This window comes from Balaenoptera borealis (genome assembly GCF_965194805.1).
Source record: "Balaenoptera borealis genome assembly, chromosome: 9".
Classification (NCBI taxonomy): domain Eukaryota; kingdom Metazoa; phylum Chordata; class Mammalia; order Artiodactyla; family Balaenopteridae; genus Balaenoptera; species Balaenoptera borealis.
This window is the reverse complement of record NC_138873.1, coordinates 115,075,857-115,103,500: the sequence shown is the minus strand read 5'-3', so window position 1 is coordinate 115,103,500 and position 27,644 is coordinate 115,075,857. Positions and strand designations below refer to the sequence as shown.

General features: G+C 37.5%; 1 protein-coding gene across 3 annotated transcripts in view; it reads left to right on the top strand.

The window, feature by feature from the left end:
* The window catches only part of LOC309634704 (uncharacterized protein), a 405,124-nt gene that overhangs the window by 227,361 nt on the left and 150,119 nt on the right, over positions 1-27,644 (top strand). For all 3 annotated transcript variants that reach the window (XM_082405126.1, XM_082405125.1, XM_082405124.1), the window contains exon 4: positions 11,329-11,496. In XM_082405126.1, coding sequence (XP_082261252.1) covers positions 11,329-11,496 — 168 coding nt within the window. The remainder of the gene's footprint in view (positions 1-11,328; positions 11,497-27,644) is intronic.

Sequence of the window (27,644 nt, the reverse complement as noted above, 5' to 3'; positions counted from 1 at the left end):
CCCACCTGCCCCTACTTTATCCATAAACATTCAGTTTTTATCAGTATGACTTTCACATAAGCTTTTAGTTGAACAAGATTACCTAGTGCTAAAAGCACTGTGTTAACACTAACTGATGTTAGTAAACAATCCTATTGTGATATCAGTGCAGGTTGGTATATACTGTTAGAAAGGTCCGCAGAGTCCAAAATGTCTTCCCTCACATGCCTGCCTGGTTTCTTGGTGAGGATGGGTGAAAGGTGGGGCTCAATGATGTCCTCTCTCTCCATACCATCTCTCTTTAGTTGTTTTTATGGGTTTTGTGTTACAGGTTTGATGTCTCCCTAATTCATATGTTGAAGTCCTAATTACCCCATTATCTCAGAATGTAACCTTATTTGATGGCAGGGTCTTTATAGAGGTAATCAAGTTAAAATGAGATCATTAGGTTGGGCCCTAATCCAATATGACTGGTGCCACTATACAAAGGGGAAATTCAGACACAGACACGCATACAGGGAAGATGATGTGAAGAGACACAGGAAAAAGGTGGCCACCTATAAGCCAAGGAGAGAGCCCTGGACAGATTTTCCCTCACAGCCTTCAAAAGGAGCCAACACTGCCTAAACCTTGATTTTGGACTTCTAGCCTCCAGAACTGTGAGACAATAAATTTCTGTTGTTTAAGCCACCCAGTTTGTAGTACTTTGTTACAGAAGCCCTGGCAAACTAGCATAGCTGGGTAGTTGTGCTTCTTATAAAGTGGCCCAAGGCTCTAAAGACCAAGGGAGAAGCTGTCTGAGGTAGGACTCAGACCTGACATAGTGTTATTCTGCCATACTCTCTTGGCCAAAGCAATCACAGCACAGCTTGGATTCATGGAAGGAGACATAGACCCTGCCTTCAGATGGGAAGAATGTCAGAGAATTTTCAGGACTTTTTAATCTGCTACAGTGACAGGACAGATGAGGATACAGTGGGGGTCCTGACTTTAGGGAATTTATGTCAATAAGAGCATCTGTTCTTACTCTGGTAAGAAATTGTAAACTTTATATATTCTTACTAAGTTTGTAATGATTCAATCCCAGTAAATGCACGTGTTCTCATCAATGACTGGGATTGAGATAAAGCAAACCTGGAGACCTGATTCCCTTATTAGTTACAGCCTTACAGGCAGTTCTTCTAGTGAGGGGCCAAGTCAGGGTTCTAGACCCTGACTGGAAGGGTCTAGAAAACCTGCTTTCTAGTTCCAAGCCAGCCTCTAACAAGCTGAGATACCTTGGGCAAGTCAACTTACCTCTTTGCATTTCAGTTTCTTTATTAGGAAAAAAGAGAACAAGGCCATCTTGAAAGCCTCTTCCAGCTATGAAATTTTATGACTCGATTAATTTTTTCACTGCATAATAAGAACTTGTTATTCCTAGGAAATCAAAATTCCCATAAATGCATCTTACTGAATATTTGCTTTAAGTTTGCATCCACTATTTCCTCCAACCTGCCGCATCTTTGAAGAGTAGTGTTATCCGCTACCTTAGTTCATTTTTAATATATGTGGTCTCTTCTGTGCCTGCAAACTAGAATATTCTCCAATTATTTCAGTTCCGGGCTTCCTTGCTGAGGCTTAGAAACAGAGGGCTAACTGGGACAAACTGTGCTGGGAACTTTGGCCATATGCGACTTGTCCCCTAAACTCCGAACAAAGAGCGCACATTGACTTCACTGTTCATGTCTATTGAAGGTCACTCTGAAACTGCCCTTGTCAGGAACTGTGACTCACAGATAAAAGATCCTGTGGGTAGTTAACTCCCCCCAGAGCCATCCCACACAAAGACAGCATGCTTTTTGTAACACCCACATACCTTATATTTTATGCTACGGATGGCACTTTAAGCTCCACTTAAAAGAATCATTGTCAGGCTCAGAGGTCAAATGCACTGAATAAAGTATCAACTTAATGGGAACTAGTGTTTGAAATACTTTCCTACTTTAGTAAATTCTCTGAGCCCTGTAAGAGCCTATAACAGGTCCAACGGAATGACCTCTTTAAACCACTGAAAACTCATTTACACACTCCTTGTAACAGATCCTTTAGTTCGACTCCTTTGAGCAATTGCTTTCTTTGTACTAAGCTTCAGAGCATACACTCTACCAAAGCAATTTAAAAGGTCTAACATTTTTGAAGACAACCAAATGCAGAAATCTCTCTGCTGACCTCATGATCAGTATTCTGCTTGAAAAAGACAGAAGGCTTATCAATGAGATGTGAATGTTCTGCTTCCTTTAGGAGATTAAAGAACAGAGCTGTTTATCCTAATTTTATCCAGGCACCCAGATTCCATCTACAGATTTCTCGATGACAGAGGAGAATGGTTTCATAAAAATAGCAAGATGATTCTCCATCTTAACTTCACTTCTCCTCCCTACTCTCTCATTATGTGTTTGAACTTTTCCTTCTTTTTCATATCGTTGGCATTATGTAGTTCCTGGGTGAAGCTTATAGGTTGATGAGTGCTCAGCAAGTAAGGGCCTTCCTTTGCACATAAAAGTCCTCTTCCATAAAAGTCTATCCCATAACTCTCTGCCCGAACCCTGTACCACAACCTATGCTCAATGTCCAATAAGGCTAGTCTGAAGATACTCCGAAACCGTTCATGACCCTTTGCCAGGGCCATATTCTTTTCTGTCCAGTGTTCTAGTTCATTTTTCATTTCATTCAGCTCCTGAATTTACTCCTGCTTGCTCCTGTCTCCAGGACTTCATTTTTAGTCCTGCTTTCCCTGTGTTTGATGCTACACGATCATTATTTTTGGCTCAGCTTTAAATTTCTGGGAATATTTTTTCAAAGTTACTCTTTGTGGAAAAACTTATTCCTGCTTCAGTCCTTTGGGATCAACGTCTTGGTCATGGTTCCTTTGGCCAGTAAATTAACTGTGTCTTCCCAGTGTGTTGAGGAGAGAGATTTAGCAATCATTTTGTGTAGAAGCATGTTCCCCTGTGTGCTGTATATATTCTGGGTGCCCACCCTCCCAATCTTTTCACACCTTCTCTTAGCCAACTTTAAAGGCTGCATTGACACAGACATCATGAGAGTGTTACTGGATCCCAGGCTTTATCTCTGGGCTAGGGAATCAGAGCAAAGGTTGCTTCTTACCTTGATACCTAATGCATTAGTGTAGAGGATGTTGTTGGCCACTGATAGCTCAGCATTGATTTCCTCTCTGGAAGTTTCCCTCTGGCTGAAGGAAGTTGCGTTACCCAGATTATGCTTCTGCCACAGGGACATCCAGAATCCTATGACTGATTGATTTGGGGATATAAGACCCAGCGTCCTTGCCCAGCATTGGAACAATGTTAAAGGTCCATCCCAGCTTCAAGTCACCCCTTAGTCTCTACTGTTACTGCATTACATTCCAGCTTCTCCTTCAACCCAATCCTGTTTCCTTTGCTCCCTCATAGGTATTTTTTCCTCTGATGAACAGTCTCTGATAAAACCTGCACATGAATCTCTTTACTGGAGTTCGTTCCTAAGACAGTGGTGATCTTTTCTTGCAATTAAATGTTCATTTGGGCTCCAAGGCCATGTTTCTCAACACAACCATTTCAACAGGTCATGGCATCTTCTGTAAATTCGTGTTAGTGTCATAACAATGGATTCAGTATCATTGTGAACATGAATGACACATGTTGATAAGCAGACATGCCTGGAAAACAGCTGCGTTTACATGCTTTAAAAAATATTGAAACTAAAACAGAATGCATAAATAGCTGCATAGTGCCATGAATGTTGAAGTTACTCAATACAAATCATTGCATTGGGAATGGGTCTCAATAGACAACCTCTTAAAACATAAGAATCCTCAGTTTTCCATAAAAACTCGTGAAGAAGAAAATTCTTAACAATTTGATAGGTTAAGTGCAAGAAGCAAGGCACAAGTCAGGCCTCTTACCACTAAGTATAGTGAGTAATTTTTTTTTTTTTTTTTTTTACAGTATAGAACCTGCTTAAAAACTATGAGGAAGTTGAGTTGGTATATAGATAAATTATCTCTAATTTATTTTTAAACTTTACACCATATTTGGAGAATACGTGTGTGCATTTGGGGCAAGGGTAGGGACTCAGGTATAGAAAAATTTCAAGATAATAGTTTAGTGCTCTCAGTTTTATAAATTTAGAAATAGAATATAAATATTGCATAACCCTACCCCATACACAAAGTTAAAGCTCCCTTCTAATTACGCCTATGGATGACTTGTCTCTTTAAGTTTCTCTATCTGTAAAATGGAGATAACAATATTTACCTTCCTCATACAGTGTTGAGATGATGAATTTCCTAATGTGCATAATATGCTTTGAAGATGAAAAGCTTCATATAATTGTTAAGCGTTATTATTGTGCATAAATTTATTAGGTATCACAGGTGCACAATTCTGAAGAATACATTAAAGGTAAAATTCATAATGAATAATCTTTGAGGTTGTAAACCTGAATTAAATATAAAGGGAAAAACAACTTTCTAAACATTAAACACAGATGGTAATGATTTTGTTCAGATTTTCCTTGTATATAGATTGGTTATATTTTACAAGTAGACAAAGAGCTAAATAGGCATCAATTAAGTTTTAAAAATCATGTGAAGCTTGGCTTTCAAAGCTTTGTCCATTCTTGTTAAAATTCTCAATTATAAAAGTTTAATAAAAGAATGCTTCTTTTTATTTATTTTGTGACTTTGGGGATTGATTGGTACAGCCTTAGGGTTTCACTCCAACACATCAACTATAAAATTTTGGCCAAAAGGCATATGGTTATAATATTCTTGATCCTTAAATGCTCTCCTCATTGCCCAAAAAAGTATATTTTCGTTCAGTATACTCCTTCTGCTTCAGGAAAAATAAATCCCATTACTGTGGTAAAGGCCTTGTTGAAATTCTCTTGGGTTCATAATCAAAGTAACTCTTGTGTGTTTCCTGACTTGTGCTATAGTAATGTATTTCAAGGACAGATGAGAGATGCATTTTTGCTTAACTTGTGACAGGTGGCATTTTATTCCCAGGCAGCTGTCTGCTTGGAATATTGTCTACTTCTTCTTGTCCATGAGCACAAATCCAGAGGGACCTGGACTCAGTCTGAACACCAGTGTCAGGCACATTCCTGGCTTATTCCACAGTCTCTGTGCTGGAGCAGGGGCTCGCCTCTCATCCGCCCAGAGAGAGTCAAGCGGTCTTGAGGGAAGAAAGATTTATGTTTTTTTAGAATGAAATAATGCCATTTGCAGGAACAGGGGTGGACCTAGAGATTATCATACTAAGTGAAGTAAGTCAGAAAGAGAAAGACAAATACCATATGATATCACTTATATGTGGAATCTAAAATACGACACAAATGAACATATCTACAAAACAGAAACAAACTCACAGACATAGAGAACAGACTTGTGGTTGCCAAGGGAGAGAGGAGTGAGGGAGGGGAGGATTGGGAGTTTGGGATTAGCAGATGCAAACTATTATATCTAGGATGGATGAACAACAAGGTCCTACTGTACAGCACAGGGAACACATTCAATGTCCTGTGATAAACTATAATGGAAAAGAATACAAAAAAGAATATATATATATATATATATATATATATATATATATATATATATATATATATATAACTGAATCTAACACAGCATTGTAAATCAACTGTACTTCAATAAAATTTTTAAAAAATATTTATGTCTTTTTTAACTTTCACTTTCAGCTGTTTTAAACGCAGGGATTTGGGGAAGTGGGGTGGCCAGTTTGGAACATGGTGAAGAAATGTCCTGCTGAAAACTGCTGCAGAGACAAGCCCCTCCCCTCCTGCTGCTTCACTGCACTTCTGTAAGGAGTTGTCATCATTTATAACCAACCTCTAGTCAGGAGGATGTTCAGGTCAGTGATGCATATACCAGACTAACAGTGAAAAATAGTATTCTCCCTCTTTAGAGGAGCATTGATTTGTTTTAAGGGTAAGGGCTGCTAGCACAGTAGACAAAGCCATTCACTGAAATAGGGCTTCATTGTCTTGAGAGCTGATGCATCTCTGGAAAGGATGGGATTAACTCCATGCACATTGGAAGCATCAACTCTCTATTATAAAGCACCTTAAAGAAGTTCAAATGAAGGTAAGATAAAAGTTAAAGGCTTTTTGAGATAAGTAAAACTTGGGTTTGGCCAGGGTAGAGCGTTAACTATCTATCTATTTTGAAGGCTGCTTCTGAGTCAAGATCAGAGGTGGGCATTCATTCCCTTATTCATTCAACCAACTAATTTTTCTTATATTGTGAGACAGTGCTGTATGTCAGGACTGTGATCCATGAAGGGTACAAAATGAAATCCCTGCTCTCCCAAAAATTATGTCTAGCAGAAAGAATCAAACAGTGAGGGGGTAAAGAAATCGTGTTACTATCCATGGTGCAGGTCACCCTGTCTCTCACCTAGGATGGATCATCCGGAAGCGGAAGGAGAAAAGGAGGAAGGAAGGAAGGAAGGAAGGAAGAGGGAAGGAGGGAGGGAGGGAGGGAGGAAGGAGAGGACGGGAGGGGAGTAAAGGAAAGGATAAAAGGGGATTACTTTTCTCAAAATGCAAAGAAAAATCTCAATAATAGCAACAAAAACAAAAATGATTTCCCTCTAGAAATTCAGGACAGATGCTAGAGAAGCCCAAGTGTCCACATGTACGGCCTTTTGATTTTCCTCCCTTGGTTGTCTGTTTGGGAGACTCTTGAACTGCTGCTCTGTCCTCATTCACAGCTCTGATGAGTCCACTGAAGTTGATGAGGATCTAATTCTAAGAGAAGCTTTGAGACAGACCTAATTGCGCCGTGTGGCTTGTGGGATCTTAGTTCCCTGACCAGGGATCCAACCCAGGCCCTCGGCAGTGAATGCACCGAATCCTAACCCCTGGACCACCAGGGAATTCCCAAGACAGATCTAATTTTCAAACAGATATTATTATAGGACATTTTATTTGCAAACCAATATGCTTTTTTATATAGACATTTCATTTACATTGAGGAAATGGGAGCAAATTTAAATGAATCATATCTATTTTCTTTATCCTAATAGGATAAAATGGTATTCTTGGTTTACAAAAATATCAAAAATGAGTAGAATAAAACATGTGTCATTATCAAGTACCTACCAATGAGACAACCAATTTTGGAAGAAAAAATATTTATCAGGGATTACATAATTGTTGGGGCTTCTTATGTATTTTTCTTATTTAAAAAAATGGAAGCTTGGAAAGGAGGGGGCTATGAATGTCTATGACTATTTTGCTTTAAAACCTATAAATACCTAGAGCTTGGATGCAGAGTTCATTAAGATCATCTCCTCATTGCATCGCCTACATCTCATCATTCCATTGCCTTCATCAACTTCTCTCCCATCAGGAGATCTGGGTTCCACAGGCCATCCCTCCCTCCTCTGCCTTCTCCTAATCCATTCATGCTCCTAGGACACTGCTGGCTCCTCAGCCAGGTCCCAGCTCTGATGGCACATAGAATTAGGATGAAGAGCTTTTAAAAAAATGTAATAGCTGGATTCAACCCAACATTCAATATATCTAGCGAGCGGCCCAGGAACTGGTGTATTTTTCGTCTCCAGTGGATTCTAAAAGGTAGCCAGTGTTGAAAACCACTGCCCTGGAAAAGAATCTGAAGAAAGATAGATATGTGTATACGTATAATTGAATCACTTGAAACTAACACAGCATTGTAAATCAACTATACGTCAACCCAAAATAAAAATTAAAACAACAACAACAAAAGCAGCACTGCCCTAGACCCTCTACTGCTCCTTTGGAACTCACAGTCTGTTATCACAAAATCTCCTGTGTACTTATCTGCTTCTTTGAACGTTTCCCTCTTCCTGCTCTAACAGAAGCCAGGGTGCTTCCTGAGGCTACTGCTTCTTCTGCAGCCTTCTCCTCCCTCCTCAGACCTCCAGCACCTCGTCCCCTCACCACAGTCAGCTGATGACCTGGACTAGCTTATTTCTCTGCTTGAAGATCAAGAGCAACCGGAGGGAAACTTCTCATCTTCCCATCACCCATCTTCCCATGTCCCTATATCTGTGCCTGTCACTGTCTTCCCTGCTGGCAAAATGATGGACCTGGCCATGCTGGCATAAAAGGCCAGCCTTTCCATTTCTTCACTAGCCTCTCACCCACTCAAGGACTTTGATGCTGAATTAACTCCCCTGTCTCCTCTGTCACTAAGCTTTCCCTCTCTGTTAGATTTGCATCGGTGGGGTTGATATTCAAATAATCTCAATGTCAGGCATGAGCACTGATGAATCATGATGGAGGTAACTGGAACCGCCTGTGATCCAGGTGAATGTCATCTGTCTCGCCCACCATAAAATCAGCATGTTTCAAGGTCACTCACCTTCATAAACACCTTCCCTTGATCTCACAGACCCAGACTCCTTCTCTGCTCCTCTTTATGGCACAACTCCTCACCTTGTCTTTACTCACTGTTGCTTCATCCTACTGATTTTGGCACTTTCTCCAATCAGGCATCACCTCACCACTCCAGTACAACACCCTTCTTAAAGGTCCCAGTGTTCTCCTCACTACCCAGTGGGGGATCAGTTCTCAGGCTTCATCTAACTTGATGCCTCCTCAGCACTCTCTGTTCCTTGAAAAACTTGCATAGTGAAATTATAACGAGATAGACATTTTTGCACATATATAAAATTTCAGTTGCTGTGTCATACTCATTGTTTTGAAACACTGATGAACATGACTGGTTCAAAGCTTTAAAGAAAATATTTGAAAATCCCTGCAAAAATGTCAAACCATGAAATAATGCTTTTCTACGAAATTATGTTAGTTAAGGCACAACTATTTGATTTCCATTACTGAAGCAAATAAAATGCATCCAAAAATATGACTTTAGGATGGAGAGTATGTAAAATGACTAGAAAGTTTCTTATCTTTGTGTTTGGAGAGCCATGAAAAGTCTGATTATCCAGAAGGATGAAAATAAAAATTTAAGTTTGTCTCAAGTAGGACAAAATGGGAAATGCATCTTCCACAGTTCAACTTAGGACATATTAAACTTTTTTTCTCGAAAGGGAAATAGTTTGACATTTTAACCATTAGGGCCGGAATACATTAAATTATTATGGGTTTGCTGAAAGAATATGTTATAGAAAACCTGTGCCTTGAAAAAGCTGAAAGAATTCAAGAAATCAAAATTATTACCTATAATAAAGTAAACACAGAAGTTATTTTTGTAATGCTGCCTCTAATTAGTTCCTATTATTGCAAATCCAGCCAGGCAAGCTGTGCACAGTCAGCATATTTAAAGTTTCCACCATGGCTGAAATGGAGATAAACTAAACTGTAGGAGACTTATGTAACCCAGATGTGACCGGCCCTAGTAGACAATTTCTCTTTTCTCAACAACCATCTTAAAGGTGGCTTTGCACTTCAGAACAGTTCTAAAACCAGATTCAATTTGATATGCATTCAAAAGAGGCAGTTCTTTTTCTCAAGGTTCCATAAGGACATGAGGAATAGAAGTCTTTTTATATCTCCCACAGCAGAACTAAATAAACTCTTTTAAAGGTTTCTCTTGTTTCCCAGAAAGTGGCTTTCCCTTGCCAGTCACCCCGTTTCTTCTCTATCTCTCCCGCAACCCAAGGTTTTCGAAGCTCTTGGCTGGTTCTGCTTTTTCCCTAAACTTTGAGAACAGATGCCCAGTGGCAATCAAACAATGGCACCTGGCCCCCTAACTATTCTTCAGGCACATCCTTTCAAGGCTTTGTTGCCTCCCCAAGGGGTTCTTCAAGGTTCCAAAATGACAATCTACTTATCCTATAGCATTACACCAGCTTAATAGTTGGTGTTAAATTGCTAATATTTTAAATGCTTAATAAGAAACTGGGCTTCCTTCAACTAAAAGTCTCAATACATTAACATAAACTTTTCAGAGTTGCCACAAAGGGTCTCTGCACCCAAGGTGTGGAATAAGTTTGTGTGGGACCTTGTTCATGAGAACAATCTGGACTTAATTAACTACCACCCACTAATCACAATATACAGATTTTACCTTTGAGTTTTTATCAAATTTCTCTCTTTTAGACAGTGTGGAATGCTTTTAAAGTGTGTTTTCTTCTCACTTTTCTAAGAATGGCTTCTTTTTAAAAATTTTATCCTGGGGGCTTCCCTGGTGGCGCAGTGGTTGAGAGTCTGCCTGCCAATGCAGGGGACACGGGTTCGAGCCCTGGTCTGGGAAGATCCCACATGCCGCGGAGCAACTGGGCCCGTGGGCCACAATTGCTGAGCCTGCGCGTCTGGAGCCTGTGCTCCGCAATGGGGGAGGCCACGATGATGAGAGGCCCACGCGCCGCTATGAAGAGTGGCCTCTGCTTGCCGCAACTGGAGAAAGCCCTCACGCAAAGACGAAGACCCAACACAGCCATAAATAAATAAATTAAAAAAAAAAAAAGATGTTCAGCCTCAATAATCAGAGAAATGCAAATTAAAAAACAACAATGAGATATCACTCACTCCTGTTAGACTGATTAAAAAAAAAAAAAAAAAGAAATCCGAAGAGGATTTAAAAAAAAAAAAAAAATTTTTATCCTGAGTTTTTCTATGAAGAGGTAAAATAAACATCACTGAAGTGGGTAGGTAATTATTTAAACAAAAAAAAAAAAAAAGAAAGAAAAAGTAATAAGACCTTTGTTTAAAATGACGGATTATTTTGTTAGGTGTCTTCTATCCATTGGTCATCTCCTAATCTTAATTTTCTTATTTGATTACCTTCTACTGATCTTTATATTTTCTCCTTGGTTTCAACTAAACAAGAAGAGAGTTCTAGAACTGAGGAATTACTTACACAGTGTTGACAGAAATTTGCTGGTGAAAAAGGGAAGAAGAATATTAGATGGCTGATCTTGGAAATTTTGTTTCTTATATTCTAGTTGACAATTCTCATTTTCTGGGATATGTGTCCATGCTAGTCATCTTTTCTCTCTTTTTTTGTTTCCTCTTTCATTTCCCTATCCCTTTCCCCTTCATTATTCACCTATGAACTTTTAAATAGAACTCCTGTTTGAAGTCTAACAGTGCTGTTTAGTTTCCTAAGGTGTCTATGAATCTAGACTCTGCTTTCTAGAGCACTTACCAAATAGTATGAAAACCTTGAGGTTTTCCTTTATAACTTCTAAGAATTTATTCTAGAAAAATTAGTATGTACGGATTTACAGGGATACTGTAGGACATAGTTTTTAAGAGATCTGTCTCTCGTATGTAACCTCCTGGACTTGCATCTCAAAGCTTACTAACTCTGTGACTTTGTGACTATTACAGCTGGCCTTTGGACAACACAAGGAGTCTGAACTGCTCAGGTCCACTGATACACAGCTCTTTTTTCAAAAGTAAATGCTACAGTACTACACGATCTACGTTGGTTGAATCGGATGTGGAACTGTGGATAAGGAGGAGCCATGGCTACCGAGGGATGACCAAGAGCAGAAGGTCAGTGCCTCTAACCTCCAAGTTGTTCAAGGGTCAAATGTAATTGAAATTCCTGGCCCTCGGTTTTCTCATTTACAAAATGGAAATATGACTAATATCAAAGGATTGTGGTGAGGCGTAAGTAAGATAGTACTTACAAAGCCCATAGCATAGAGCCTGGTACATAGGAAGATCTCACAATCTGTTGTTAAGTAGGATTGCTAATGCTATTCTATGATAGATAGATGTAATGCGTGTGTATGGGTATGTGTGTATATGTGTGAGGGGGTCCCCTGGGCACTATCGATTTTCATATAAAAATGAACAAATATCTAACAATAAAATATTAATCAGATAAATTGTGGTACATCTATTCTTGGGTGTGGCCATTAAAAACAATGATCTTGATTAATATTTATTAATATGAGAAAATAGTCTCAAATATGAAGTGAGAAGAGCAGAATAAAAAGATGTACATTGATCCTATAAAGGAAGGAACTGGGAAAAATAGCAAGATGGTAACAGTTTTATACATATTTATTTACTTCTTTATACTTCTATGTATTTTTAAATATCTATAATGAATATAATATAATGTGAATACAATTTTAGAAATAATAGACTTGTGTTTTAGATTTAGAATAAAACTTGGGAACTGAGAAAACTTATGGTTCTTCACTGTCATTTAACACAAGAACAACACAGAATGAAGAGTGTCTGAGGCCTGTCCAGGGTCACAGGGGTTGAGTAGCTGTGTAGTTTGGAATAGGGGTTATGATGATTGTGCTTTCTAATCCATGGCTACTGGAGGTTTTACAAATAAATACGCAACTAAATATTTTTAAAATTATAATGTAGATGTTGTTTTCAAATCAATTTCAAATAGTAGGTAATGAACCGAAGGTATGGCATAGTCAACGAATGTTTGTTGATGATGAAGTTATAGCATGAAGCTGACAGGCTACACAGAATTGCAGCAGCAATGCTGGGTGTGCCCTTTCCTCTGCCCTTGGCAGACATGTAGTGTGATCCAAGTCTGAAGGTAAGATGTGTCCACGACACATTCAGCATGTGGGGATTTCTAGAACCACTTATACAGGAGCATTGTATGGTAAGAGGAGGTAGACATATAAGCCTGGCCTCAAACAAAGACTTCATAATCCAAATGCAGAGGTAATTTTAAATAAGGAGGTTTGTGTCTGTCACTTAAGTTGGTCCTTTATCCAGCACTACTCTTACCTAGAGAACACTCACATGCATGCATGCACACATATGCAAATCAACACACTCTCTCTCTTTACCAAAGAATTCTCACTTGAGTCCTGGGTAAAACTTTGTTGTAAATAAGAGTGGAAAGAGCTATTTTTACTAAAAGGACATTCAGGGTGCAAAATGTAATTTAAAAGGAGTTGAAAGGTAATCTTCCCATTTTTGTGAGGAATGAAAAGTTAATTTGCTTCAGAGTCTAGAGGACTCCTAAGAACAAAGGATCAATGTGGCACCTGAAGGCCTCAGGGTAGAGAGTTCTCTAGGGTGGCGGCAAAGTGCCAGGTGGAAAGGGAACATCAGCAAGTATAGCATCACCTGGAAAAATGCATGAGCAGCAGTGGAACCGATAGAATCAGTATTCTTCTCTGGGACCTGGAAATGCAACAAGGCACTCATGTTCCTTGGTCCTGTGCTAGGTGCTGGGATACAGCACAAGGGAAACAAGGTCCCAGCCCTTAGCTCTCCAAGAGTTAGGATCAAGTGAAGAAGATGGGCATCAAACAAATAATTACACAAATGATTACTTCATTCTAATTTCAATAAGTGCTCAAGAGAAGTACAAGGGCTAGACATACAATGGAGAAAACTAATCCAGTTTGGAGGATCAACTGTAGAGGCCTTAATGGGAGATATGTCTCCAAGGAGACCAGAGCAAGAAGACAAAACAAAACCACCAAACACCATATTGGCAGATGAGTGAATCTGATTGTGAGTATGTATGATATACCCACTATGAATTGAGGGTTTGGTCTTGCAGTAACAGGAGAGGGAAAAGGCAGTGAAATATGATTTTCACTGTATCAGTGATCATAAATTTACCCTCAAGTTCAGATATCCTGATACTCTTCATGTTTAAACTACATTATAAGCTGTTCCTGTTTATAACTACATACGTCCTTAGTTATAAAATGTAAGAAGGATATTTGGGACCCAGTAATGGGAGACACTTAACTAGATACAAAATCCTGATCCTAACACATGAAAAGTAAAGACTGGGCCATGTGTCTTAAAACAACGTTAGTAAGTCATATTACAATGGATATGTTCTATCTTTTCATATATTCTTGGGTAGATACTCAGTTTTCTGAAATTATGGTTAGTAAATGCAAACCAACTATAATTCACATACTATGGTCATTCTCATTTATATCTGTTCTGTCCTCCCAAATGTGAAATGTTAGAAATAAAACCGACCTTTGAAACCCAGTCGAACCTTACATTTTGTCGGGAACAGAAGCCCAGGTAGTTAAGTGATTCGACAGAATCTAGAGAGCAGTTAAGACTCTGCACAAGCCTTGCCTGCCAGGCCTTCACTCTGCGTGGTTCCATTCCATAATGCAATTAGCTTTCTTGCTTATTCTCTGTTTTGTTCATTAACATGTTCTGGGGAGCTATTTTTTAACTTTCTGGTCTCACCACCCCCTTTATCCTCATTCTTTTCTCATTTTTTTCCACCATTATTTTGCCTCTCTTTTTTCACCTGGAATCTTTCTGATTTTATCATTTCACATTTACTTATCATTATATGAATGAGAGAGAATGCAATTACAGAAGAACAGTTAAGAATGAATTATTTATTAAATGTAAACAGTGAGAAACAGCATAATAAGAGAACTTGAGGAAACAGAAATATAGAAAACTAAAAAGCCCTGATCGTCAACTACCTGAAGATCTTAAGTAGGAAAGTATAGTCCTATTCTTGTATTATAATCAAAATCATTACATCTTTTGTTCTACTGAAAATGTTAACAGGAAATGAAATTGTATTCGAAGTGTAAAACTTTGAACATGTTTATTAATCATGTAAATTAATGTACATGTAAAAATCTAAAAATTAAATTGTTTTATATATGCTTTCAAAAAAGTTGTATTTCTTATAATGCTAGAATTTATTAATTTCTATTAAATGGAAAAAAAATTCAATATTAATTAATAAACATTGAATTTTAAACTTGATAAGAAAATAAAATTAAATATTTATTTAAAGTTATTACCTATAAAAAGTTATTACCCTAAAAGAACACCACCAAACATTCATTAGATTTCAAAACTATAAATATATTGCAAGCTCTTTAAGAAGAGCACATCTTAAAATGTTAATCCTAATAACCACACATTTCCAGTGCGCCCTGAACCAAATTCTGAACATTTAGAATGTCTAGCAAGAGTTAATACAATATAGTTCTAATGTGTCTTACAAATCACTGATCAAAATGATAGAAAATGTAACAAATTATGGTGAATTTTTACCTATATACTAATCGGAAATATGATGGTAAAAACTGGGGGGTACACCTGTGCATTTCATATACTATATTAATTACAACATACATTTCAAAATTTAGGACACAACTATTCATTTAATTTGTAAAGTTGAATGATATATTTGATACATTATAAGAGGACTGACAAATTTTTTTCTGTAAAGAATCAGATAGTGATTGGGATTAAATTAAGTGAGTGTTTTAAATTAAGAGGGCTAGATGGGCTCTATTACAAGTATTCAGCTCTGCTGCTGGAGCTCTAGAGAAGCCATAGACAATACTTAAAGTTCCAATAGAACTTTACTTACAAAACAGGCAGCTGCTGATTTGGCCTGGGAGGGGCACATAGTATACCTATCCCAGCAGTGTACCTTAAGGGCTGAAAGAATGGATTCTGGAGTTTGTCCTCTCTGTTTATATCTTGCTTTCACCATGTAATAACTTTGTGACCTCAGCTAACTTACTTTAGTTTTCTCGTTTGTAAAATGGAAGGAATAACTGTTTCCTATCTCATAAGGTTGTTGTGAGGATAAAAATGAAATAATTTATGCAAAGCACTTACTGTAATAGGGTATGTCTTCTTTGTAGGAGGAATAAATTGGTGTTTATAGATATATAGCATGTATAGGCAAAATATTTGGTATTCAACATTAGTTTTCAAATTTTGATAACATCATTTTGCACCTTGACATTTTAGAAGCATTGGTTTAGTTGTTGAAGCGAAATATCCATACTGATAAAATGGAAAAGAACATTATGTTCTAATGAGTCTGATCTTATGCGTAAGGCATAAACTATAAAAATATACAAAAAAATTATGTAAAATTAGATGTATACTTTATATACATATATCACATACCATATATAGAAAGCATATGATTATGTATTCATGCATATTCAATCAACAAATAATTGTTCAATGACTAATATGCATACTCATTATGCTAAGCAATGGTTAACCTCTGCTTTCTTCCTTTTTTTTTTAATGTGGTGAGAGATGCAAACAGCAAACAATTAAAATTCAGTGTAATAAACTATTCTAATATGATACACATATATTTTTTAATAAGATTTTATGGGAAATTCTATAAAATTCTTCTTGGCAAATTATGGAGGATTTCTTAAAAGATTTTCATGAATATAGGTCTCACCACTAAAAATGCAAGCCTTTTAAGGACAGAGCCTGTGTTTACATATATAGTATTTCCTAGGATGCTTCTCATGTTTTTATCACACCCTATTTGTCAAATAAACATTTTTGAATAAATTAATCTTGTTACTAAGTGGGCAAGGTAGTAACAATGAATTCATCAAGCTTCTCTTAAGTTCATACAATCAATAGTTCAGGCAGTTATGAGGGTAAGTGAGCACCTTATAAATTAAAAATGCAAATCCTATCTGTGGCCTATTTAAAAAGTTGTGATGAATAACTACATAATGTTGGGAAAATAATGAGCTAATAAATAATTGATAGTCTACACAATATTCAATCAACTAGAGAGTAGAGATTATAGCAGAATGATACTAGCTTGAGTGCCAAGAGTTTTGAGTTTGAAGACCAACCGTCAAAAAATGACTTGGCTAAGCTTTGGCAAATCTTTTGTCCCTACACCTTGGTTTTGCCATCTATAAAATAAATGAGCTTTATTGATTCTCAAAGTAGTGGGACCTATCAGACATTAGAATCCCCAACTTCCTCCCTGAGATTATGATATGTCTGTCTGTGGGTTGAGTGTGGAGAGAAGGTACAAAGCATGATGTGGGGTGCACGTGTTCAGAGTGACCCTCTTGATGAGCCACTGTTCCTGATGGCAAGTATGCCTTAGGAACAAGGGACAGGAAAGATGAGAAACAGAGAACTAGATCATCCCTCAGATCCTTTTCAGCTGTGAAGTGGAGGAAATTCCAGTGTCTTTCCCCTGCCCATATCTCCTCTGGACCTTTTTCTCCCCATCTTGCTCCTTCAGCCCTGTTGTGTGTCCACAGCTATTCCAGTAGTTTCAATCTTGCCTTTAGCTGTCTTAGGCAGATTATATGACCTAAACATTTGTGATCCTTTAACTCCTTATCAAACTTCCCCTCCCCTTTATCCTATTCTCCGATGCTTCTGCTTAGGGCTCACACTTATCTGAGAAGCCATTTCCACCTGAAATGTAACATTAAAGTTTGGCATAAAGTGTTAACCAAGCCAGATGATCCCTTTGTACTTTCACAGCAGCCTTCACGTTATGAAAGTGAGTACAAACTATTATGTTTAAAATAAGCTACAAGTACAATATGGGGAATATCACCAATAGTTTATAATAACTATAAATGGAGTATAACCTTTAAGAATTGTGAATCCTTATATTGTACACCTGTAACTTATGTAATATTGTACATCAACTATACTTCAATAAAATAAATGAGTAATAAATAAAAAAACAAAAAAATTGAACTTAAAATTATTTAAATAAATGTAAAATTTAATTTAAAATTTTGTTAAATATTTTAATAAAATAAAATTATTTCCAATTGAAGTGCTCAATGTACATCTAGTTATAAGACAAGAATTATTGTCAAGACACTTATACAAATCTAAGACAATTGTAATTCTTTAAAAGAGCACAACGTTCCCCAGGTGCCATATGCAGTGTTGCAAATACCATGCTCATTTGTGAGGACCTGCAGAGCTACACTTTGGAACAGAAAGAGAAACAAGAAAATGACTCTTTCCACAACTGGGACATGAAACATTGTAATGCAAGAAACTGCTGAATTCGTGCTAGGTATTTTTCCCCTCTTACCTAAACATTCTGCAGCTTAGATCCTCCTAGCACTCTGAAATAGCACTACTCAAAAACACTCATGACATTTTAGAGGAGTTGCCTTTTATTTTGAGGACAGAGGGCAAGAGTGTGGAGAAATGTTTGCTTAGAGTCTGAACAGTGTTAATCAGAGGAACGAACATTTAGGATCTCAGGTACAGTCTGCTACATTAAGTGCAGAAGACTGCAAGGCACAAGCTTATGTGTGTTCTTTAACTGTGTGTGTGTATTTGTGTATGTGTGTCTATCTGTGGGGTTCCCTAGAGCACAGGATTCAGGGGTTATTTTTTCTTAGTCATAGTGTCGTACTGCTGACTTAGTCTATTTTCTCTAAATTAATATTGACCACAAATATTAGTTGGGTTTACCTAGTAGAAATATGTTCATTCTTTTAACATTTAAAACTGTCAACAAAAGATAAATATTAAAAATAATTCACTATAGAAAGATCTACATATATAAGCAAATAATTGTGTAAATATGCATGAACAAATTTTATTAATTAGGATTAGGTTCAGCTAAAAGTGAGAGAAAAGCTCACATAACAGTGGCTTAAATAAGATAAAGTTAACTTTTCACTCACACAAGCAAAACCCAGGGTTGATTTTGCAGCTGTATTTTGGGAAGTCTCCAGAAACCCAGGCTCCTCCCAGCTTACCTCCCTGCCATCATAATGTATGGCCCTTGACACCACAGTCCAAGATGGTGGTATCTGTACCCCAGGGAGCGGATGAAGGGAACTCTGAAAAGGGGACAAAGACAGGGGTATCTTAAGGAAGTTTTCCAGCAGCTGTCACGTGATACTTCTGCTTAAATCCCATTGGCCAGAATTAGTCACATGGCCACACTTAACTGCAAGGAAAGGTTTATCCTGGGCAGCAAGAATCTCTCCTAGCATAGAAGAAAGGAAAAACAACTACTGAGGGGTGATGATCACTTTTGCTACACTTATTTTACATATATAGATTATTGATAACCTATAATACATAATACTACAGAATAGTTTGTATCCATAATTCTTCTCTAGGATATTTATCAAACCCTTTGCCAAAAATATCTGAAATCCCAGCCCCACGTATTTTCTATTCCACCTTTACTGTGCTCACTCCACTTTGAGCAGTTATCTAATTCCATGTCCAGTCCAGTTTATTCTGGAGCAGCCAGTTTCATCATTCAGCATGGATTAACGTACTAATTGTAAAGAACTTAGTTTCTATATTTGCAATTGTGTTAAGTTCACTCTTTAAATATCCCAGCTGCATTTCTGCAGTTTTGTTCCATTTTAGGAAAGTATTAAAACTTTGGAAGTGTGACACTGTGATGCCTACTGCAAACAATATACCTGCAAATACTTTCTGACATTGTGGTGGCAGAGGTTTTAGAGAGCAGCCTGACTATAGGGCATAAAGCATAAGGTCTGGTTTGCTTACTGCCTGGGAGATTTTGCCATAACTAGATGCCCTTCACTCTGAGTTTAGTTCTCATAATTCATTAACAAATACCTCCAACCCCAACAAGCACAGCTCTAACAGTTAGGGTTAAAACTGTTGTTGTTTGATTCTTTTTTGTTTTTTACTATTTTTATTAACACATTACATGTGTTTAATTATTTTGGTTATTGCTGGTGAACTTTATGGCTTTTTTTCCCAGATTCTAAATCAGATATAAGGAAAGTATGTGACTAACACAGTTCTTGGAACATAGGAGCTCAAAAATGTGTATTTAATTTATTTATTAATGATTTATATTGCATGTGCATTAACAACAAAATAATTATAATCCATTTGAAGGAAGAAAAGTTTGTATGTCAAAAATCTTTGTCAGTTATCAAATCAGAAAGTTTTTATCAAATCAGGAAGAATCAAGGAGAGATTGGTTCAAGATGGTGGAGTAGAAGGACATTTGCTCACTCCCTCTTGCAAGAGCACCAGAATCACAACTAACTGCTGAACTCATCAACAGGAAGACACTGGAACTCACCAAAAAAGATACCCCACATCCAAAGACAAAGGAGAAGCCACAATGAGACAGTAGGAGGGATACAATCACAATAAAATCAAATCCCATAACTGCTGGGTGGGTGACTCACAAACTGGAGAACACTTATACCACAGAAGTCCACCCACTGGAGTGAAGGTCCTGAGCCCCATGTCAGGCTTCCCAACCTGGGGGTCTGGCAATGGGAGGAGGAATTACTAGAGAATCAGACTTTGAAGCATAGCGGGATTTGATTGCAGGACTTCGACAGGATTGGGGGAAACAGAGACTCCACACTTGGAGGGCACAAACAAAGTAGTGCGTGCATTGGAACCCCGAGGAAGGAGCAGTGACCCCATAGGAGACTGAATCAGACCTACCTGCTAGTATTGGAGGGTCTTCTGCAGAGGCAGGGGGTAACGTGTCTCACTGTGAGGACAAGGACACTGGCAGCAGAAATTCTGGAAATACTCCTTGGTGTGAGCCCTCCCAGAGTCCACCATTAGCCCAACCAAAGAGCCCGGGTAGGCTCCAGTGTTGGGTCACCTCAGGCCAAACAAGGAACAGGGAGGGAATCCAGCCCCACCCCTCAGCAGACAAGTGGATTAAAGTTTTACTGAGCTCTGCCCACCAAAGCAACAGCCAGCTCTACCCACCACCAGTCACTCCCATCAGGAAGCTTGAACAAGCCTCTTAGATAGCCTCATCCACCAGAGGGCAGACAGCAGAAGTAATAAGAACTACAATCCTGCAGCCTGTGGAACAAAAACCACATTCACAGAAAGATAGACAAGATGAAAAAGCAGAGGGCTATGTACCAGGTGAAGGAAAATATAAAACCCCAGAAAAACAACTAAATGAAGTGGAGATAGGCAATCTTCCAGAAAAAGAATTCATAATAATGGTAGTGAAGATAATCCAGGACCTCGGAAAACGAATGGAGGCAAAGATCGAGAAGATGCAAGACATATTTAACAAAGATCTAGAAGAATTAAAGAACAAACAAACAGATGAACAACACAATAACTGAAATGAAAAATATACTAGAAGGAATCAATAGCAGAATAACTGAGGCAGAAGAACGGATAAGTGACCTGGAAGACAGAATGGTGGAATTCACTGCTGCAGAACAGAATAAAGAAGAAAGAATGAAAAGAAATGAAGGCAGCCTAAGAGACCTCTGGAACAACATTAAACACAACAAAATTCACATTATAGGGGTCCCAAGAGGAGAAGTGAGAGAGAAAAGCCGAGATAATATTTGAAGAGATTATAGTCAGAAACTTCCCTAACATGGGAAAGTAAATAGCCACCTAAGTCCAGGAAGTGCAGCGAGTCCCATACAGGATAAACCCAAGGAGAAACACGCCGAGACACATAGTAATCAAATTGGCAAAAATTAAAGACAAAGAGAAATTATTGAAAGCAGCAAGGGAAAAACAACAAATAACATACAAGGGAACTCCCATAAGGTTAACAGCTGATTTCTCAGCAGAAACTCTACAAGCCAGAAGGGAGTGGCATGATATACTTAAAGTGATGAAAGGGAAGAACGTACAACCAAGATTACTGTACCCGGCAAGGGTCTCATTCAGATTCAATGGAGAAATCAAAAGCTTTACAAACAAGCAAAAGCTAACAGAATTCAGCACCACCAAACCAGCTCTACAACAAATGCTAAAGGAAATTCTATAAGTGGGAAACACAAGAGAAGAAAAGGACCTACAAAAACAAACCCAAAACAATTAAGAAAATGGTAATAGGAACATACATATCGATAATTATCTTAAATGTGAATGGATTAAATGCTCCAACTGAAAGACACAGGCTTGCTGAATGGATACAAAAACAAGACCCATATATATGCTGTCTACAAGAGACCCGCTTCAGACCTAAGGACACATTCAGACTGAAAGTGAGGGGATGGAAGAAGATATTCCATGAAAATGGAAATCAAAAGAAAGCTGGATTTGTCATATATGGCCTTTATCATGTTGAGGTAAGTTCCCTCTATGCCTACTTTCTGGAGGGTTTTTATCATAAATGGGTGTTGAATTTTGTCGAAAGCTTTCTTTGCATCTACTGAGATGATCATATGGTTTTTCTCCTTCAATTTAGCTCTTCTCTAAATGTTTGATAGAATTTGCCTGTGAAGCCATCTGGTCCTGGGCTTTTGTTTGCTGGAAGATTTTTAATCACAGTTTCAGTTTCAGTGCTTGTGATTGGTCTGTTTATATTTTCTATTTCTGCTGGTTCAGTCTCGGAAGGTTGTGCATTTCTAAAAATTTGCCCATTTCTTCCAGGTTGTCCATTTTATTGGCATATACTTGCTTGTAGTAATCTCTCATGATCCTTTGTATTTCTGCAGTGTCAGTTGTTACTTCTCCTTTTTCATTTCTAATTCTACTGATTTGAGTCTTCCTTTTTTCCATAATGGGTCTGGCTAATGGTTTATCAATTTTGTTTATCTTCTCAAATAACCAACTTTTAGTTTAATTGAACTTTGCTATTGTTTTCTTAATTTCTTTTTCATTTATTTCGGATCTGATCTTTATGATTTCTTTCCTTCTGCTAACTTTGGGGGTTTTTTGTTCTTCTTTCTCTAATTGCTTTAGGTGATAAAAGCCATATATGACAAACCCACAGCCAACATCATCCTCAATGGTGAAAAAGTGAAACCATTTCCACTAAGATCAGGAACAAGACAACGTTGCCCACTCTCACCACTATTATTCAACATAGTTTTGGAAGTCTTAGCCACAGCAATCAGAGAAGAAAAAGAAATAAAAGGAATCCAAATCAGAAAAGAAGTAAAGCTGTCACTGTTTGCAGATGACATGATACTATACATAGAGAATCCTAAAGATGCTACCAGAAAAATACTAGAGCTAATCAATGAATTTGGTAAAGTAGCAGGATACAAAATTAATGCACGGAAATCCCTTGCATTCCTATACACTAATGATGAAAAATCTGAAAGTGAAATTAAGAAAACACTCCCATTTACCATTGCAACAAAAAGAATAAAATACCTAGGAATAAACCTACCTGAGACAAAAGACCTGTATGCAGAAAATTATAAGACACTGATGAAAGAAATTAAAAATTATACAAATAGATGGAGAGATATACCATGTTCTTAGATTGGAAGAGTCAACATTGTGAAAATGAGTATACTACCCAAAGCAATCTACAGATTCAATGCAATCCCTATCAAATTACCAATGGCATTTTTCACAGAACTAGAACAAAAAAGTTCACAATTTGTATGGAAACACAAAAGACCCCTAATAGCCAAAGCAATCTTGAGAAAGAAAAACGGAGGTGGAGGAATCAGGCTCCTGGACTTCAGACTATACTACAAAGCTACAGTAATCCAGACAGTATGGTACTGGCACAAAAATAGAAATATAGATCTATAGAACAGGATAGAAAGCCCAGAGATAAACCCACGCACATATGGTCACCTTGTCTTTGATAAAGGAGGCAAGAATATACAATGGAGAAAAGACATCCTCTTCAATAAGTGGTACTGGGAAAACTGGACAGCTACATGTAAAAGAATGAAATTAGAACACTCCCTAACACCATACACAAAAATAAACTCAAAATGGATTAAAGACCTAAATGTAAGGGCAGACACTATGAAACTCTTAGAGGAAAACATAGAACACTCTATGACATAAATCACAGCAAGATCCTTTTTGACCCACCTCCTAGAGAAATGGAAATAAAAACAAAAATAAACAAATGGGACCTAATGAAACTTAAAAGCTTTTGCACAGCAAAGGAAACCATAAACAAGGTGAAAAGACAACCTTCAGAATGGGAGAAAATATTTGCAAATGAAGCAACTGACAAATGATTAATCTCCAAAATTTACAAGCAGCTCATGCAGCTCAACATTAAAAAAACAAACAACCCAATCCAAAAATGGGCAGAACACCTATATAGACATTTCTCCAAAGAAGATATACAGATTGCCAACAAACACATGAAAGAATGCTCAACATCATTAATCATTAGAGAAATGCAAATCAAAACTACAATGAGATATCATCTCACACTGGTCAGAATGGCCATCATCAAAACATCTACAAACAATAAATGCTGGAGAGGGTGTTGAGAAAAGGGAACCCTCTTGCACTGTTGGTGGGAATGTAAACTGATACAGCCGCTATGGAGTACAGTATGGAGGTTCCTTAAAAAACTAAAAATAGAACTAACATATGACCAAGCAATCCCACTACTGGGCATATACCCTGAGAAAACCATAATTCAAAAAGAGTCATGTACCACAATGTTCATTGCAGCTCTATTTACCATAGCCAGGATATGGAAGCCACCTAAGTGTCCATCAACAGATGAATAGATAAAGGAGATAGGGCACTTATATACAATGGAATATTACTCAGCCGTAAAAAGAAACGAAATTGAGTCATTTGTAGTGAGGTGGATGGACTTAAAGTCTGTCATACAGAGTAAAGTAAGTCAGAAAGAGAAAAACAAATACTGTATGCTAACATATATATATGGAATCTAAAAAAAAAAAAATGTTCATGACGAACCTAGGGGCAAGATGGGAATAAAGACACAGACCTACTAGAGAATGGGCTTGAGGACATGGGGAGAGGAAAGGGTAAGCTGGGACAAAGTGAGAGAGTGGCATGGACATATATACACTACCAAATGTAAAACTGATAGCTAGTGGGAAGCAGCCGCATAGCACAGGGAGATCAGCTCCGTGCTTTGTGACCACCTAGAGGGGTGGGATAGGGAGGGTGGGAGGGAGGGAGATGCAAGAGGGAAGAGATATGTGGATATATGTATATGTATAACTGATTCACTTTGTTATAAAGCAGAAACTAACACACCATTGTAAAGCAATTATACTCCAATAAAGATGTAAAAAAAAAAAAAAACTATAGACAAGCATTCAGGAGCAGTGTGTGTAAAACACACACATGTGTCAAAGGCACAAACTCCACATGACGGTTTTGTATCATAGATCAATAAGCCAGTGAAACATGCTGCCATGTGTGCTGGACACCTGCTCAATGATTCTATTTTTCTTTAGAGGAGATTTTTAATACTTAAAATGACAAGACTAGTGGAAGAAACCCAAGTTTTCACCCTAGCATTATGTATCAATTATACCCAGATGTGTCCATTCCTTCTCCTTTTTCCTTACTCTTTTTAACAATTCAGATTGCCTATGGAAAGATTCAATTAGGAAATCTGCTTTCTGCCTTGATTTGTTCATCCCTGTGACTTCACTTGGACTCTTAATCTTTTTTATTTTTATCCTTTTATGAGGATTTTACTTTTTATTCCCCTTCTGGAGATTTTCACTGTGAATATCTTTTAAAATCATCCCTACATCATAGTGCTTTTTTCACATATGTCCACCTACCCATTTCTGTATCTCTCTCTATATGCATGCATATATATATAAATATGGATATGGATATACATATAGATACACATCTATCATGTTGGGACTGCAGTATCAGCATTACCACATATTCTGCATGGAGTCTTCTTTTAAACAGCCAACCAGAACATCTTTGATTGTTTTCAAGATGTACCCTTGCCTTTTCATTATTTTCCTGTGGCAGCATCAAGAAGTTCAGAACCACATCTGGGTAGCAAAAAGTACCTCAAGTGCCATCATCTGCCATAAAGACCTGGGAGTTGAACTATTTGAAAAAGAAATCCCCTGAAATTCTTCTATATGATATCACCACTCGTTCTTCCCTTGCCTATTTCAATGTATGATTAGCTTCTAATACTGACTAGATGAATCTTGCTATTGGTTAGCTATATATTTTAACACTGATCTTTCATAATGTAATACACATCTGTTTATCCAACTTGTATACTTGCTGGATACTGCATTAAGTACCCAATTAGACCACAAGTATCTCAAATTCTGTATCTCCCAAACTGAATGTATTGTAGAGTTTGTTCTCCTCTAGTGGATGGACATAGAGTCTGTCATACAGAGTGAAGTAAGTCAGAAAGAGAAAAACAAATACCGTATGCTAACACATATATATGGAATCTAAAAAAAAAAAAAAAAAAAGGTTCTGATGAAAGTAGGAGCAGGACACGAATAAAGACGCAGATGTAGAGAATGGGCTTGAGGACATGGGGAGGGGGAAGGGTAAGCTGGGATGAAGTGAGAGAGTAACATTGACATATATACACTACCAAACGTAAAATAGATAGCTAGTGGGAAGCAGCTGCATAGCACAGGGAGATCAGCTTGGTGCTTTGTGACCACCTAGAGGGGTGGGATGGGGAGGGTGGGAGGGAGACACAAGAGGGAGGGCATATGGGGATATATGTATACATATAGCTGATTCACTTTGTTCTATAGCAGAAACTAACACAACATTGTAAAGCAAGTATACTTGAATAAAGATGTCAAAAAAAAAAGAAAGCTGGAGTAGCAATACTCATATCAGATAAAATAGACTTTAAAATAAAGAATGTTACAAGAGACAAGAAAGGACACTACATAATGGTCAAGGATCAATCCAAGAAGAAGATATAACAATTATAAATATATATGCACCCAACATAGGAGCACCTCAATACATAAGGCAACTGCTAACATCTATAAAAGAGGAAATTGACAGTAACACAATAATAGTGGGGGACTTTAACACCTCACTTACACCAATGGACAGATCATCCAATCAGAAAATTAATCAGGAAAGACAAGCTTTAAATGACACAGTAGACCAGATAGATTTAATTGCTATTTGTATGACATTCCATCCAAAAACAGCAGATTACACTTTCTTCTCAAGTGTGCACAGAACATTCTCCAGGATAGATCACATCTTGGGTCACAAATCAAGCCTCAATAAATTTAAGAAAATTGAAATCATATCAACCATCTTTTTTGACCACAACACTATGAAATTAGAAATCAATTACATGGAAAAAAACGTAAAAAACACAGACACATGGAGGCTAAACAAAACGTTACTGAATAACCAAGAGATCACTGAAGAACTCAAAGAGGAAATCAAAAAATACATAGAGACAAATGAAAATGAAAACACGACGAACAAACACCTATAGGATGCAGCAAAAGCAGTTCTAAGGGGGAAGTTTACAGCTATACAAGACTACCTCAAGAAAGAAGAAAAATCTCAAAAAAACAATCTAACCTTATACCTAAAGGAACTAGAGAAAGAAGAACAAACAAAACCCAAAGTTAGCAGAAGGAAAGAAATCATAACGATCAGAGAGAAATAAATGAAATAGAAACAAAGAAAACAACAGCAAAGATCAATTAAACTAAAAGCTTGTTCTTTGAGAAGATAAACAAAATTCATAAACCATTAGCCAGACTTATCAAGAAAAAGAGGGAGAGGACTCAAATCAATAAAATTGGAAATGAAAAAGGAGAAGTTACAACAGACACCGCAGAAATACAAAGCATCCTAAGAGACTACTACAAGCAACTCTATGCCAATAAAATGGACAACCTGGAAGAAATGGACAAATTCTTAGAAAGGTATTACCTTCCAAGGCTGAACCAGGAAGAAATAGAAAATATGAACAGACCAATCACAAGAAATGAAATTGAAACTGTGATTAAAAATCTTCCAACAAACAAAAGTCCAGGACCAGATGGCTTCACAGGTGAATTCTATCAAACATTTAGAGAAGAGCTGACACCTATCCTTCTCAATCTCTTCCAAAAAATTGCAGAGGAAGGAACACTCCCAAATTCATTCTATGAGGCCAACATCACCCTGATACCAAAACCAGACAAAGATACTACAAAAAAAGAAAATTACAGACCTATATCACTGATGAATATAGATGCAAA